We start from the raw sequence: 17366 nt of genomic DNA, 5'->3' as shown, positions 1-17366 counted from the left end.
TTTCACCCCACCTCTGCATGGCTGACCCCGGCATCCAGGTCTCTGCCCACACCTCGCCGCCTAAGGAAAGAGTAGTCCTGTTTCATTAAGCACTTAACGATGTGGCAGGTGTTACCCCAAGCACTTGACATCTGTTCACTTATTTCACAATCACACTAATCCCACGCAGGCACTATTATTTTCGCATTCTGTAGACGAGGACACGGAGCCCCCCAGCAGTTAGAGAACTAGCCCACGGTCACAACACTCGTGACCGAGCAGTGTGGGAGGCCGCACACTGGCCCCAGGATCTGCACTCGTGACCGCTTTGCCTTCCCCAACCACAGTATCCAGAATAACCCTGCCCAACCCGGTCCTCTCACGCCCCACCCTAATCCACTTTGCTTCCTTGCACTCATCTCTACCTGAGACCATTTAATCTGTGGTTTCTTTGATTATTGTCCTCTTTCCCCACCAGAATGTAGTCACAAGATTCCTGAAGTTAGAGGTCTTGTCCTGTTCAGTGCTGAATCCCAAGGGCCTAAAACCATGCAGGCGCGTACTAAGTGCTCAATAAAAAAGTTCTTGAAGGACTGTCGTTGCTTAATGTGATTTGGGTCAGGCTTCTTTGTCTCCCTTTCTTCACTATGATGTCTTTACTACGATCTCCAGAGCCGGCTTTTTAGCCTTAGATGTGTTCTGTGACCCACAAAGAAGAGCAGTCCTCGGCGTAACAGGAGATCGCATTTTAGGTTTGTTTGGCGAATGAGGTCCATCAGTGTGCCTGGCGCGCAGTGAGAGAAGCCCCCCGAAGTCGTGACGCCAGCAGTCCTGGGGTTCAGTGTTTCTCTAACCGTCAGTCGAGTCCACCACAGCCAGCATTTTTGTGAAATACATAATTAAATAAAAACGAAGGAAAAAATCCTTTTGCAAGTTGTTAGAAAATATTCTAAATGCTCTCTCTCAATATTTATAGGCCTCTTTCTGCTGACCAACCCAAAAAACACACATGCAATAGCCCTGGGATAGAGGCCTCGGTAATAGACCACTCCTTTCTCTTAGAATTTTTTTTTTTTTTTGCGAAAATGGCCCTTTACTGTTGATAGTGTTGGATAACCTCTCTGAGAGGTTATCCAAAATTGCTCAGGCATTTTTCTTAGAGGAAAAGTTAACTTTGATGCTGTGGTCCAAATACTTCTGGAAGTATTCGAGATTTTCTATATAGTGCCAGTCAGTGTTTAGGAAAAATGGAACAGTGGAAGGAGACCCCCCAGCAGTACATGCTTTCAAGTCTGTTTCAGGGGTGCCTGGGTGGCTCAGTCAATTAAGCATCGGATTTCGGCTCAGGTCACGATCCTGGGGTCCTGGGACCCCATGTCTGGCTCCCTGCTCAGGAAGGGAGCCTGCTTCTCTCTCTTCCTCTCCCTCTGCTTATATGATCTCTCTCTCGCTCACTCTATCTCTCAAATAAAATCTTAAAAAAAAAATAAAAACGTCTTTTTCATATGTAGGCATAGCCTGTTAAAATACATTTGACACGTAAAAAATCACATTTCAGTGTTACACCTTATTTTATTGTATACTCAGGTGTTATTAAACTATGGAAACATTCAGAATCTCTTCTTTTCCTCAGGAAAAAAAAAAGTAGAAATTGTCTCTTCTGTCCATAAAAATCCCGTTCGTGGAGTTTGTAAGTCTTCCAAGTTTCTCATTGTAGTTGGTAGAAAATCTATCAACAGCACTAAAGAGTCAAATGAATATTTATCACCCTAGAGCCGTTTTCAGAAATCACACCTCCAGATCCATTGCTCAGAGCTGCAGTATTTCCCCTCGGGAGCTCCTTCCCTACAGCCCAGAAGCCACTCGCTGTTCATAGATAAAAGACAGCTGGAAAAAGAAAAACCTGGTCCTTCCATTCTGTTTTCCCCTTTTACCGGATACTATGTAATAGTTAAGGGGAGGTGGTTAACCAAGTTCCCAAGCCACGTGTCACATCTGCTATAAAACTCCACCGATCGGTAGCTCGAGGCTCCCGGCCTTGCCCGCTCCGCTCCCACGCCAGCCTGGGCTCCCGAGCAGGACGGAAATGGACCGCGCCTGGCTCTTCTTGCTGACTGTCAAGACATCTCCACATCATACTATTTTTCCACGGTGATTTCTACTTCCACGCCAGGTGCTGGTCATCCCATGTTTAAGAGCGACACAGGTCACCCGAGCTCCCGAGGACCGTGTTAGAACAGCTCTGGTAGCATTGCCACAAGTTTTTGGCTTTGTTTTCCGTTTATTTATGTTTGTTCCCACTTGTCTCTGTTTTCCGCTGTCATTTCTCTCCCTACTCCCACTGGCAACCATTCCAGTGTGTTGTGTGCGCCTCGGTTTATTTTTAAAATACATAATTGTGTGTGTGTTGGCATTTATTTTTGAGTTACATAAATAGGATTGTGGTATAGATTTTATGTTGGTTTTCTTCTCCAAATTCTCAGAACCATATGTTTGTTTCTTTAACGTCACGTTATTGTTCCAGGATCCGAACCAGGGTCTTACGTGGCATTTATTCGTCGTGGCTTCTTTTCTCCTGTGAGTGTGATGTGGTAGCTCATTGTGGTTTTTGATTTTTGTTTCCCCGATGACTAAGGACGCTGAGACTTTTCGTGTGCTCTTGGCCATCGGTATGTCTTCTGTGGAGAAATGTTGGTTCACATATTTTCCTTACTTTTAATTGACTTGTCTTTTTTATTGTCAAATTATAAGACTTCTTTATATATTCTGATATTAGATCCTTAACGGATCTGTGCCTGCGAGTTGTCTCTCAGCTCTCTTGATACTGTCCTTTGATGCACAGAGGCTTAATGGTGATGATGTCCGATTAATGTAGGTTTCGTTTGGTTGCTTATGCTTTTGGTGTCATAGTACCAGTTTTAAGATTTACCCACATCATTGGAGGAACATAATCGATTGCTTTCAATGACCCGACAGTTTTTCATACGCGTATTACCCGCCCACTGCCCCCCCCCAGACAGCCACAGTATCACACACTCTCCTGATACGCCTGCATGTACGTACCTTATGAATAGTGTGAGAATTTCTTGGAGTGAAGTTGGTTGATCAAAGTATATACATGGGCTTAATTTGACCAGGTGCTGTCCGACCGTCCCCCGTAATTGCTGCACCTGCACTCCCAACCGCAGAACACGGACACTTCTCTAGCTGTGCGTGTCCACCAGGATGGGGCATGAGCCTACTTTCGAACTGGCCAGAGTCTGGGAAGTGTCCTTTCATTGTGTTTAACTTGCATTTCTCTTATTACCCGTGAATTTGAGCATTTCATCAGATGCTTGTTTCTTGGGTTTTTTTTCCTTCCTGTGGATTGCCTCTTCACAGCCTTGACTCATTTTAACTTGTGGGACTTCAGTCTTCTGATATTTAGAGATTCCTTGGGAACGTTACAGGCAGTAGTCCAGTTTAGCTTGAGAAAGCACAAAGATCTTTTCCTGTCGTCTGTATGTTAACTTTGACCATGGTGCCCTCCACTGTACAGGGGTTCTTAATGTAGACGCGATCCCATTAGCCAATTTTACCTTACGACTTACGCTTTTGAAGTTTCATTTCAGAGAAGTTATCCTTCCCCACCCCACGTCACAGAGATTTTCTCTTATATCATCGTCTGTTCCATTTAGAATTTTGCATTTCGTTCTTTAATGCGTCTGGAGCCTCCCTTTTATGTATGGTTTTAGGAGGAATCCAGCTTTATTTTTTATTCTCATACTGAGCGGGTTTTTCTAGCACGAAGCTGCTGGATCCGTTCTGTCCTCATTGATCCGTGGAGCCACCAGTCTGCAGGAGTCCCCAGCAGTTCTGTCCTACTGGTTCAGCTGCTCTTGGGTTAATTTACATATACAGATCTCTTCGCATAATATGGTTTCCAAGTGTGTATGTGTGCAGGTATATACAGCCACACACGCTTTTTGAAAAAATCTTTAACTTTGTGGTATATCCTCGTATCCGTTAAGGCGAGTTTTTACCCCACCACCTCCTACACACACTCCAAATGGACTAAAAATTCATGAAACTTTTCTGTATAAAATTTGAGAGCAAACTACTAAGCTCCTCCAAAAAAATCCAACTGCAATTTTTACTTGGATATATTGAATATATATGAACTTTGGGAAAATGTATACCTTTTTTTCTTTTTTTTTTTTTTAAAGGAGGGTGGTGGTCACAGCACCTTCCTTTTTTTGTTTTTTTTAAGATTTTATTTATGTGACAGAGACACAGCCAGCGAGAGAGGGAACACAAGCAGGGGGAGTGGGAGAGGAAGAAGCAGGCTCCCAGCGGAGGAGCCTGATGTGGGGCTCGATCCCAGACCGCTGGGATTACGCCCTGAGCCAAAGGCAGACGCTTAACGACTGCGCCACCCAGGCGCCCCGAAAATGTATACCTTTAAATACTTAGTCGTACTACCTAAGAGCATGGGATGTCTCTCTACTTACTCAGATCACCTTTTGTGTCCTTTAATAGAGTCTTAGAAAGTACTCTTATGGGATTCTCATTTATTCTTGCAAAGGACGATTCGTGGTGCATTATAGTGTTTGTCCCTATAGTTTAACGATGGGATTTTGTGTTTTTCCTCTGATAATATACTTTCTCTTAAGTAATTACACACAGAAACTCCAGCAAAAGTTTAATTCTCATTGAGGGAGAGAAATACCTAACCCATTGCTTTACTCTCTGAAAAAATTTCAGATAAAACTGAGAGAGGGCATAGGCCTGTTGGCCCCATGGGATATTGAACTTGGAGAAGTAGAACAGCTCTTAACACAGAAATAAATTGGGGAAGCCATGTAGCATGGGTCGAAGGACTAAAACTGAAAAAAATACCGATGATGGAAAGTTTTATTTAACCTTGACGAGGGCAAGGAAAGGACATGTGACTGAAACCAGTTTGCGGTCCTGGGATGCTGCCGTGACAGCGCTCGTCCTCGGGGAGAGGTAGAGGAGAAGTTGAAATTGATCAGCTGCCTTTTCCTGTCCTGAAGTTAAACACCCATTGCTCTAGCCAAGCTAGTGAAGCCAAAAAATGATCTAAATCGGACTCCTACAAAGGTACAAGTATCTCCCAGTCATCTTGTCAATAGAAGTAATTTCTCCCGTCAGTTCCCATTCCCTTAATAGTAGCCATGAATTTACAATGACAGACCAGAATTCAGCTATGTAATGGGCACTTCAGGTTAGAGGTGGGTAACTTGAAATTGATGTACCCAGTGAGTAAAAGTGGAAGGACTTCTGGAAATTTCTGGTGCGTACAGGAATATAAACATAAATGAGGTGTGATGCCTGCAATCAGGGAGCTCACGGTCGAGCAGGAGCAACGAGCAGGGTGCTCACCTCGCTCTGACACAAGGCGGTGAGTGCCATGAAGACGGGGTGCTGAAGGGCCAGGTGAGAGTTCACAGAGGAGGTGACATTCTGAGCGGGAGATGATGTGGAAGACACGAGTGCCCAGGGGATGAGTCTGGATAGTATTTTAGGAGCAATAAAGAGTTACCATAGTTTTTGAAGCAAGCCAGAAGCCTGTTTCAATTTACATGCTAGGCCTGGAACCCAGGAAGCGGGGTGCAGATGGGATTGGTAAGGAGACCAGCAAGGAGGAACAACGTAAGTAGCTTGCTGAGCTAGAGAGGAAAATAAAATTCATGATAGTATTTTAAAATAGCAACAAACAGATTTCAAGGTCCCCTCCCCGCCGAAAGTTCATATTCCACTCCTCCTTCCCAGAGCACTTGACTTTAAAGCATTGAACATTTTTGCTAAGTAAGGTCAATATTTCAGAATGTACACTTTAAGAGAAATATAGCCCCAAATAAGACTTTATCATTTTGACAATTACGAAGTTAGAAACATTTATATAATGAATATAATACGCCAGGCGCTGTTTAAAGCTTGTTTAGTAGGATAACCCCATGAGGTGGCTATACTTTGCTTTTTCTGGATGAGGTGATTAGAAGCACAGAGAATGTAAGTAATTTCCTCAAGGACACACAGCTAGTAAATGATGAATCAGGCTTAACCCCTGTCAGTCTTGCTACAGAGTTCGTGGTCTTACTAAGCCATGCTCCCTCTCTCTGATATTTTAAATAGCCTATGTTTAATATATAGACAGGATAAAACATTCCAAAGTTCCAGCTTTACAGATTTGAGCGTGACAGCCTTAAGAGTCTCTCTCAGCTGTTACCTCCCGCAACTTGCCGTCTCCTGCAGGCAGTTACTGTACCATGCTTAGTTACGAAACCTGCATTCAGGGAGGTCTGGGGCTGCTGGTGATGATACAGAAAGAAATGGTCACTTGTCCCCCCTGCATTTGTGCTCTCAGAAAACAGAAGCTGTGAAGTCTTCACAAACATTTGTCACTACTCGGCATGGTTCTAGAAGTTTGTCTTAGGTATTCGTGTCAGGCACAGTAATCACTCCAATATTAAAGATGCAGGTTCACAGATCTGTGTGTGGTTTGCAGATTGGCTTCTGGGTTCCCACACTCCTGAGACCTGACTCTGTCATTTAGAGTTGTTGACCGATTGCGGGGCGTGCGCTCTAGAAGCCCGTAGGCTAGGCTGCAGGATAGTTCCTGGAGCTCCGTCCTCTAGGTAATATCGTTGAGCGTGTACATTTCTGATTTCCATGTTGTACGGATGACCAGAAGAATAGGATTCCTGTTCTCCTCAAACCTAAGCATTCATCAAAGGCACAGGGGAAATGTTCATGTTCCGTTTCCAGACAGCTGACGGCAGTGCTGTTCGCGCTGAAGTCCCTCAAGTCAGGAAAGCTGTAACCATTTGTCATTGTCCCACTTTCGGAGACCACTCGGCCTTTGCATTTTTATGGACGAAGTCTTAGTTTTGTTCTCTCTCTTGAGCAGAGCATCATGGTCCACCATCAGGAACAAACTCAGCCAGGCAAAGCCCAGCCCTGCAGCACAGACCGATGGGACAGTCACAGGCCAACCACATACCTGGGGACAGGTGAGGCTGCTCTTCCCAGCTCTGGGCTTTTTCCTCTCTCACCTCCCCACTCTTCAGCGCCCATCCGCACTCGCGCCCCCACACGCGTACACCTTCAAATACCTTCCTACCCCCCCACTCCCGAGTACCTCGTCCCTCCTCCCAGCCTCATCCCAGGGCCCAAATAATTATCCAATCGTGGCTGATGAGTGGGGATTAGGGAAAAAAAAAAAGCGCCAGCAGCACTGGGCTCTGCTACCCTCGGTCCTCGTAATTTTGGTAGGGAAGCCCCAGACCCACATGCGTTGCTGTCTTCGCAGACCCTCTGAGAGACCAGAGCAGTATTTGTACATTTTTCTTTCCTCTTTGGTTGAAAATACTAGCCATGCAACAAAAACTAGATTTCCAGAAATTCGGCATCTTCGCGGGCCCTGGCGCTGCCGGAGAGCCGTTTCTCACCGATGAGGTCAGCTCGTCTGCCCTCTGGTTCAATTACTTGAGTGCAGTTTTCCTTGATATAAACTGCACCGAGATGCCCTTAAAACAAAAACCAAACCACCCCAAAACAACGTGGGGAGTTGACAGACCCGATGCTGGGTTAGCTACCAGACTTCCTAGCATCTCCGGTTCTAGACACGGTCTGCCTTTACGGTGGTTTGTCAGGAGCATGGCCAACTTCGGCTTTGAAAAGAAATTAATCTGCCTTTACTTGCAAACTGGCTTCATTTTCTCCGCTCAGAGAGTGACTGGGCTTCTCTCTCGTAGAAGCACTCTGGAAGGCGAAATCGGGAAAGATGGCTCCACCTCGGACAGACACTCGTGGTCTGACCGCAGGCACCTTGCCCAGCCCGACACGGCGATGATTTCGGTTGTAGGCACCCGGCACAATCAGGTGAACAGATGCCACACCCCGCCAACCCGGATACGGACTGTTGTTTTCAGTTGCTACCTCGCTGACACTGGTGAATTTTTACTACAAATCAGTTCGGACACATTGTTCCCAAGATTAATGCTTCCTGAAGACTTGCTGTGTGTTTGGCATTCCATTCGCTTCCATGAGAGAACATAAAGAGTGAAAAGTTTACCCTGTAATTGGAGGACTGTGCAATGCACCCCCGGTCTGGTATTTAGAAATAGCAGTGTTTGAGTTCATTAAAGTAGGGTTTTTTTTTTTTTTCCCAGGGAAAATTAGTCAAAATATCCTTAAAGGAAGCATTCCCCCAGATTCTGTTCTCTGATTGTTCTGTGGCACATTGACCAACCCGTGGAGAAAACGTGATCTTTGGGTTAATTTAGGCTAAATTTTTTAAAGTAGCTGTTAAAACTTACATTCCTTTCTTATGATATAGGAATGCATATTGAGTGTGTAAGTCATAATCTCCCAGCTCTAAAACTAGTCTTTCTTCAAACCGTCAATAAAGCAGCCCACGAAAACTTGTTTTCCTCATACTTCTCTCTCTCCCAGAGCCTTGGTTGTTACCCGGTGGAGCTGGAGAGAGGCCCCCGGGGCTTCGGGTTCAGCCTCCGTGGGGGAAAGGAGTACAACATGGGGCTGTTCATCCTGCGTCTTGCTGAGGAGGGCCCGGCCATCAAAGACGGCAGGATTCACGTGAGTTGGCTTCCTTCCGCGACTTTTGGTTCTGGCTCCAGACTGGAAATGCCTGGAAAGAGTTGATCAAAGGGAAGGCACAAGCCTCCCGAAGCTAAGCACCAAAGTTTTCCGTCACTAAACCTGAAAGCAGCTGCTCATTGTTTCACTTTCTGATGCCTGCTGATTTCATGGCCTCGCTCTGGGGTCCTAGACGGTACCGCAGGGATGCTGTTCTTACCATCTCGACTTCGGGTGATAAGGAAACTTATTTTTTACTTACACAGTCAATGTTTGAAGGCAAATGGATTCGTAAATAAAATATACTTTCATCCTATTAAAAGTCTTAGAAAAGCCAGGATAAAACAGAATCTTCAACTTCTTCCAGAAATAATAGGCCCAAGATTTTTTTTTCCTCTGAGCTCCCCACAGAGGTAGCCAGAGATCAAAAAGCATGACTCTTCCAATCTTTACTATTATCTGAAAGACTGGATTCACATGGGTAATGGTCCATCCTAGGTGTTCTCAACTCTGAAACACTGTAGCTTTGTAAGGGGGCATTGCAGACCGGACTGTCTGTGGATCTGCACTTAAGGTATTTTCGCCCCTCCTCTGAATGTTACTTCAAGAGGAATGTTATATAGGGGACATGCGCTGGCCTCAATTAAAAAAAAAAAAAATTCACTGATATTGTTAGGTTATACATTAGAAATTTTAAATTCTAGACGGCCTTCCGCCTACTGCTCAAGAGAACTTTGGATTTCCTCCCTCTCCCACCAGTAGGTAGCAGGGAAGATAATTTTTGTTTAAAAATCAGATGGTATATTCTAGTAATGTGGGAAAAGGCTTCCAGGTGATTGCAGTTCTGAATTTTCCCCATCACTGCCCCACTGCCATTACTCATTTGGTAAACATGTGTCGAGTGTTTGCTTTACCCAAAGCTTTTATGAATGAGTTCTGAATGAGCTGGGAGAAGGGGTGTCCGTAAAACAAATAAGACCCCACCCTTCTTCAAAATGACCAGACTTATGCACAAGTTCAAAGGAGGGGAGTATGAGTGGAGATTTCACAGAATGGGTGGCATTGGAAAGTGGGTAAGATTTCAGTAGAGAGAGATTGGTCCTTTTCCTTCCCCCTCTTTTTTTAAAAATCGATTTGGGTATACTTTTTTTTTTTTTTTTAAGATTTTATTTATTTGACAGAGAGGCGAGAGAGGGAGCACAAGCAGGGGGAGTGGGAGAGGGAAAAGCAGGCTTCCCGCCGAGCGGGGAGCCTGATGCAGGGCTCGTTCCCAGAACGCTGGGATCATGACCTGAGCCGAAGGCAGACGCTTAAGGACTGAGCCACCCAGGTGCCCCCAATTTGGGTATACTTTAAATCTGTTGTTTTTTTCAAAATCTCCTATTGTATGGCTGCCTGGGTGGCTCAGTCCATTAAGCATCTGACTCTTGATCTCAGCTCAGGTCTTGACCTCAGGGTCATGAATTCGAGCCCCCGCATTGGGTTCCATGCTGGGCGTGGAGCCTTCTTTAAAAAAAAAAAAATCTCCCATTGTATTGAGTGTCATTAAAAAAACAAGCCAAAAACTGGGATACAATTTCAAAACGTTGATTCCAGATATAAGCCTCAGATGTACTAATCACCAAACAAATAAAAGGCAAACAGGCCTTGAAGCAAAGTTTGTTTCTAAAGCAGGTCATTCTTTACAAATGAATGGGAGCTTTGGACTTCCATGACTAAACCAACTAATTTCAAAAGCTCTGATATTTAAAAACAAAAGGAAAGAAGCGATTATGATTATGCCCAGGTTTGTTCTAAACTCTAAGAAATCAGCTTTTCAGAGAAGAGTTCTTTTTCTGGCTACCAAACTATCAGAATCTTGACTTGCGAAGGATCATGGGAGCTTTGTTACCACTGACAGCTGACTCTGGGAGCCACGGCCCCAAATGAGGAGAGTTCATCTCCAGCCAACTCACACTGCGGAGCTGCCCGAGCAGCCCTCCCGCCCCATCCTCCTGCCTCTCTCCCCGCCTCCCTCGCTTTGTCTGTTAGGTTATCTCAGTACTTTGTGTCCTGCGTCTATCCTGTCAGTATCTTCGGCGCTGATACGTGCCTTGGTTATAGTAGACGCTCTGCAGATAGTGTTGAAAGAGTACAATGGATGAAAAATACTTATGAGAGAATTGTTTTTTTCAAGATTAGCCCCCGGAACTTATTACTGCATAGACGGGACTTGGGACAGATGAAGCAGTTCGCAGTGTAATAGTGTAGTTCAGTAAAACAAGAAAAGGTTAACCTGTAATAGGGATGGAAAGGCTTTGAGAGTCAAGGGGATCTCTACATTTAGTGAGTCTTAAGCCGTCCATAAATCTGGTTAAGATCTGGAGAGAAGTGAAAAAGGTGTTCTGGGAGAAGGGAATGCGATCAGCTGCGTGGGAAAAGCTCATATGAGGGGATAGTGTCTGTTGTGGTTAGACCTTTACCATAGGACAGAATCAGATTTAGAAAATGTGGTGTCTGGCGTCTTCTAGGCAACACATGTTTTCACTTAATTTTAGTCTCACAAAAACCCTTTAAGGGAGGTGGCATTATCCCCACTTACTGATGTAAAACTGAGGCTCCGGGGGACTAGGTCGCTTGCTGGGGTCACTCGGCCTGTGATGGCCTTGGTGGGACCCAGGTCTTTGGTCCTGTAAGCTCAGTCCACGTGCTTCCCACGTCAGGCCCTGGCTGGTGTCTGTCTGGATTGGACTGTTTGGGGAAGCGTAGAGGTTCTCAGGGCCTTCTAAGATCGTGTAAGCAACATGCTAGGAATATTATTTTGTAATTTTAATATAAGATGTATAATTTTAGTGGCTGTTAAGATAATAACTTTTTTAAGGAACATAATTTTTCTCTAGCCCCTCTTCCCACTTTTCTTCCTTTGGTTCTCCTTAGTCCCCATAATTTCATTTTTCAATAATACAAACCTGAACTCAAATCATTATTGGTTCTATTTATCAAAAGATGTGTTCCTCATTTTTATACATTTAAAATTTTTTAAAGTAACAGAATTTTCAAGGAATGTTCACATTTCTTTCTCAAAGGTGCCACTTTTTTAATCTCCAGCTCCGTACAGTCGAGTAGAGAACTTTTCCCTCTCTGGGGCCTGTCTACCAGAAATCTTTTTTTTTTTTTATTTTAACATCTATTTCAACTAACTTCTATCTGAGCACCAAATTACATTATTTTCTAGTCAACAAATATTTTTTTAAATAATATTTTTTATGTTAGTCACCATACGGCACATCCCTGGTTTCTGATGTAAAGTTCGATGATTCATTAGTTGCGTATAACACCCAGTGCGCCATGCAATACGTGCCCTCCTTATACCCATCACCAGTCTATCCCATTCCCCCACCCCCTCCTCTCTGAGGCCCTCAGTTTGTTTCCCAGAGTCCACAGTCTCTCCTGGTTCTGTCTACCAGAAATCTTAAAGCCGTGGGGTTCTAGTGTCCTTCTTCGCAATGTGGTTTTAAAGTTAAACAAACATGACACCTGGTGGCAAATCTGTTCAATTACAAGCTTTATTGCGATTGATTTGTACTAAGAGAGTAAGAAATAGGCTGCTTAGGACGGTGAATTTAAGCCAAAGAATGTGACTGCAATCAGTGATAACCTCAGTCATGTTTCACAAGACACACCCAAAGCATTCTGTGAATACTGTCTGCCTTAATTTTCATTTCTCTCATTATCAGCAGGATTTTATACCCAGTACTAACTCACACGTATTTCCTCATGCAAATAATTTTTCTTCAGTCACTTATTAGGGAAATCTGGGTATTGACTTTTGACTCACATATATACTAGATATAAGCCTTTTTATTATTTGTGTATGACTTTTTCCATCCTATTATGTTTATTATTTTGTTTAAAGATCCTTTTTCTACTATGTTAAATCCATCTATCTCATTTGATAGCCTCCATTTCTTCAAGAGACTCCTCTTTTCTTTCTCATAGTTGACTTGACAGTTTTTGCAGTGTAGAGAGTGGGGTACAGCCCAGGTAAATCTTCATCCTAATGTACTTGAAGTCTTTTTTGGCAAGACAGGGAAATAGAGAACTTGAAAAGTAACATTTGTCTCTGGTGTGTAATCGGGTTTTACCTCATTAAATCCTCCCCGGTGCCCCAAGAGGTGGGTGCTGATATTATCCGCATTTAACAGGGAGGAAACTGAGACCACCCGGCCAGCGGGAGGTAGACCAGGAGTGAACCACAGACGTTAGGACGCCAAAGCCCAGCTTCCTGGCCCCTGTGCTTTGAACTATCTGTGGATACAGTCCTGCACCCACCCCACTCCACCCCCCCGGCCTCAGTTAAATAATTATTGGGTCATCTTGTGTTATTTCTGGATCGTTTTGGTAAGCTCTTATAAATATCTGAGCTTCTTGCAATTTCAGTAGTTTTCCATTGTTCAGTACTTCTCTTTTGAAGCCAGTCCCCTTTGCATGCTTGTCACCTTGAGACAGATGTTAAAATCACTGTTATCTTTAATCGGGTCCTTTGCAAAAGTTATACTTGACTCATCTATATTATCCTTTTTTTTTTTAAATAACAGCACTTCCAGTAAACAGCAGGGATACTGAGGCATCTTTTTGTCATCCTTAGTTTTATGCTTTTAGGGAAATCATTTTACATTAAAGCCATGAGCGTCAGCCAGTAATTGGTTTTAAATAAGTAGTCATATTCATATATTCTCCAGGCTGCAGTTTTTCAGAGTTTTCATCCCTGAATATTCCAGTTCTCAAATACTCATATACGTCGAGGATGTGTGGGCAACACAAAAAGGAGTGGGCAGTTGTCCCCGGAGGCCAGGAAAGGCTTCAGAGATAAGGACCCACCTGCCTAGACTGCAGAAAACAAATTCAAGATTCCGCTCCCATTGGAAAGTACCCTTCAGAGGTGGCTCCTTCAGCCACGGCCCTGTAGTCGCACGTGGATCGTAGAGACCTCACCTCTGGTGGCACTTGGCCTTTGGTGGAAAACTCAGAATCTGATTCAGAATTTCAGGGTGCCCGGATCCTGTTTACTAGTCCTGTAAAACTTTCTCCTGTAGGATTTCTACAGAGTCAATAAAGCGGCCACTGTCTCTGCCGATGCTGTCCCCTGTCCACTCATCATCGGCCTTAGCACGACAGCACTGGGTACAAGTTACACATCTGACAAATGAGAGCGGGTCACTCGGCGCGGCTGGCGGCTCTCGAGCGGTCAGAGCCGACGTGAAGAAGGACACGCAGTCTCATGTTGTTCCTGCGAATGTTCCCTCTCTAGGTGGGTGACCAGATTGTCGAGATCAACGGGGAGCCTACCCAAGGCATCACTCATACCCGAGCAATCGAGCTCATTCAGGCCGGTGGAAATAAAGTTCTTCTGCTTTTGAGGCCGGGAACTGGCTTGATACCTGACCACGGTAAGTCCCGGAGCTCACGTGCGGCTGGAAAGTTGCCGGCGCGCCAGGGAGGGGACCGCGGCAGGGAAAGAATCATCTCTGTTGGAAGGGGAGAGAGAGTTTCCTGGCCAGTTCAAAGGTAAACTAGTTACCCAGCACAGCTACTGTACTGTGACAGAGCAAGTGGCTTCAGGCATGATTTTTGTTGGGATGGAACACAGGACGCAGTTTCCACAGAAAACACGTAATTGCTTTTGTAGAGACGCGTGCCTGTAGAAAACAGACGTCGGAAGCGAGTGATTTAAATGCCATGAAAGACATTTGAGGTCTCTTCAGACGCCACGAACCTCAGGCTTTTCTGGTCACTGGTCGAAAACAAGTTACCGTGGCCCTCCCTGGAGTCGGGAGCTGGACGTGGGACCGTGTCTGGTCTCCTGTACTGGTCCCCAGCTGCCTGGGTTTCTCTGTATGGGTTTCGAAATATCACAGGATTTGAAACTGCATTGTTTAATCGAGTTAAATCGAGTGTGGTACCCTATTTCTAGCCTAGAAATAGGGTACCACACCACTAGGACACGTCCCTTCCAGGTTCCTCCCCACCCCCACCCCCCTAGAGTTTTTGAGGGACAAGGATAGACACGACCTCCTGCAGTCCCCTTCCAGCCTGTAATTCTCTGACTGTGTGATCTTCCACCATCTGCTTGTAAACCATACGTTCCCAGTGACAGCTTTGCTAACTGCGCTGTGATTTTTTTTTTTTTTTTTTTTTTTTTTTTACATAGTCCTAGGCTTTTTCTCTTCCTTCTTCAGGTTTGGCTCCTTCCGGTCTGTGCTCCTACGTGAAACCTGAGCAACATTAAGGCTTTCAGGGCTTTTCTTGGTCTTTCCTTAAAAAGACTTGGTAAATTTGCATGTCTTGTAAATCACTTCCCTTTTTTTTTTCCTGTTTAATTAAAAATGATGCTATTAAATACATCTCTTTCTATCTTCTGCACTTTTCAGTTTCCTTTTGACATCAAATTTGACAGCTTAATGCAAGAAAATTATTTACATATGCCCACGAATCTTGTTCTGGCTACGACAAGTTGCGGTCTCCTTTATTAGTGATTTTGGCATTAGCCGTAAGCTATATCCTTTGATAATAGCCAAATTAGTAAGCTTCCTGGACCAAGCAATTTGGTCTGATTTTATTATTTATTTCTTCTAAGTTTTTTATTGGGCTTTACTACTTATCATATATGATGTATAAATTCTTCATATCATGAATTATACATAAATTATTGGAAAAATGTTATTTTGTGTATATTTAACAACCAGCTCGAATGAAGTACAGCTGTCATTCTGACCTGCCTTTATCGAGAGAGCTCGGCATCTATACTCAGGCTATTTAAGCAGCTAGTCCAATTCAAATGGCTGTCAGAGTTCAAAACTTACTGTTCCTGTTCGTAATTCTAAAATTTACTAATGATGTTCCACTCAAATCCCTTCTTGTAGGCGATCGGGATGTTAATCCTGCGTCGTCAAATGTGATTTATGACGAGCTGCCCCCATTTCCCCCATCTTCACATTCTGCTTCCGTACTTGAGGGGTCTCCCGTGCCAGTAACCGACGAATCTTTCATGAGAGTTCAGATATGTGAAAAGACAGAGGAATTAAAGGGTGGTGTGCCTGAAAAGAAAAGCACTTTATGTGAAAATCTGTCTGATAAAAAGCAGCACTCTTTTCTCCAGAAAAATGTGAATAAAAGGGATCCACCCAGCGGCCAGGGACAGAGTGACGAGAAGAATCCCTTCAGAGTAGAGAACAGTGTCACACAAAGAGGTAGATCTGTGAGTCCCAGAAAGCCCGCCGGCCGACATGCCGAAGGACCTTCAGACCAGCTTCCCAGTCCTCTGCCAGCTGACCCCAAGAGAAGACCCAGAGACCGATCCCTCAGCCCCAGGAAAGGGGACAGTAAGGGGGGGCAGATGGGCACCAGGGCAGGGTCTGGACAAGATCACTGCGGAAGAAGCAGAGGACGGTCTTCCAGCCCAAAGAAGCAGCAGAAGACTGAAGGAAGCAAAGGCCGATCGAATGCCGAAGCCAGATTATTAGAGGCTGAGAGTCAGAGGGGAGGGGGCCGTGCGAGGGACAGTGCTGAGCAGATCTCCGAGGGCAGAGAAGAATCGGGTGTTGTCCGGAAAGACGCAAAGCAGAGCCAGTCTGGAAAAAACAGAACGAGGTCTCCAGAGAAAAAAAGCAAGAGAATGGATGACAAGTCTCTTCCATCCAAAAGGACTAGTACTGCTGCTAGTAGAGTATTATCTGACAGGGAGAAAGGAAAGAAGGCGACCTTAGGGGAGACGAGTTCCAGCAAACAGAAGACAGGAGAAAATGCCAGAACCTCAGACAAGAAGCTGAAGCAGGACCCTGAAGAAAGGACGGTTTTAAACAAAATCCAAGCTTCCCGAGGAAAAGAACAAGAGGCAGCCGACAGAAGCAGAGAGAGTGGAGGGTTCCAACCTGAGAGCACTTCTCCCGTTAAGAAGACACCCATAACTCCAGGGCCCTGGAAGGTGCCCAGTGCGAATAAAGCCGCAGGCACTACTGGTGTGGCCGAGAAACGGCTGTGACCTTTGGAGTAAAACAAAGAAAAACAAGTTGTGATCTTTTCTTACTGAAAAGGGGCATTTTTCAAAAAAAAAACCCACAAAGTCATTTTTTTAGAAATTCTGAAACACACATTCTAATTTGAGCATCCGGTTACCCAGGCTGCATGAAGGGCCTTCAGGATGGGGGGGGGGGGGGGGGGAGCCCGTCTTCGTGGGTGTCCCAACATGTGACGCAGGCTGACGTGCACGGGGTGATCACAACTCACTTGATATCTGTGCCAAGTTATCGACTGTATCGTGTCTGTTTTATCCGTCTCAGCTATTTCCACAGGAAGGAAAAAACTCGGTTTGGCTCGGAAGTTGATATTCTCATAGCATGCTGCATGTTTATACCGAGAGACACGTTTGGGTCCTTGCAGACGAAGGGACCGTTAGCTCATCATTGAAGATGGCAGTTGCCTCTCCTAACAGCTACTGGTGATGGCCCAGGCCCAGTTTAACAATGAAACTCCAAAACGTCACTACTGAAAGGAAAACCAAAATGTAGTCAAATTGCGGCACTTTCTTAGGGTTTTTAACCGGCTACTTACAATTGGATGCTTAAAAATGAGCTAGTGCTTTCAGCAAAGAAGAGTCGCCCACCTGCTGTATTATCCCACCCTGATGTGGTCTTAGCATCTCAGGTCACCCTTTTCCTTCAGTTTATTTCGTTACGGAGCCAGAAAGAAGCATGTGGACATGTTGCTTCCTGAGGTTCACAGAAAAACCACCAGGTTTCTATTTC

The 17366-nt window shown here is 44.7% G+C and overlaps 2 protein-coding genes across 5 annotated transcripts in view; one reads left to right on the top strand and one right to left on the bottom strand.

Annotated features, from left to right (window-relative positions):
- Positions 1-16758, top strand: part of MAGI3 (membrane associated guanylate kinase, WW and PDZ domain containing 3) — a 231753-nt gene extending 214995 nt beyond the window's left edge. The window contains exons 17-21 of the mRNA XM_008697782.2: positions 6893-6995; positions 7740-7866; positions 8440-8583; positions 13874-14012; positions 15486-16758. Of these exons, the coding sequence (XP_008696004.2) occupies positions 6893-6995; positions 7740-7866; positions 8440-8583; positions 13874-14012; positions 15486-16603 (1631 nt within the window). The 3' untranslated portion in view covers positions 16604-16758. The remainder of the gene's footprint in view (positions 1-6892; positions 6996-7739; positions 7867-8439; positions 8584-13873; positions 14013-15485) is intronic.
- PHTF1 (putative homeodomain transcription factor 1) overlaps positions 14769-17366 on the bottom strand; it is a 69631-nt gene continuing 67033 nt past the window's right edge. For 2 of the 4 annotated variants that reach the window (XR_570261.2, XR_570262.2), the window contains exons 21-23: positions 16849-17106; positions 16494-16604; positions 14769-15659 (exon numbers count right to left, since the gene is read on the bottom strand). The gene's annotated coding sequence lies outside the window, so the exon portion shown is untranslated. The remainder of the gene's footprint in view (positions 15660-16493; positions 16605-16848; positions 17107-17366) is intronic. The other 2 variants (XR_570263.2, XR_005834047.1) reach the window with 1 other exon arrangement.

The sequence above is a fragment of the Ursus maritimus genome, unplaced genomic scaffold (assembly GCF_017311325.1).
Source record: "Ursus maritimus isolate PB19 unplaced genomic scaffold, ASM1731132v1 scaffold_12, whole genome shotgun sequence".
In the NCBI taxonomy this organism is placed as follows: domain Eukaryota; kingdom Metazoa; phylum Chordata; class Mammalia; order Carnivora; family Ursidae; genus Ursus; species Ursus maritimus.
This window is presented reverse-complemented; position numbering and strand designations above follow the sequence as displayed.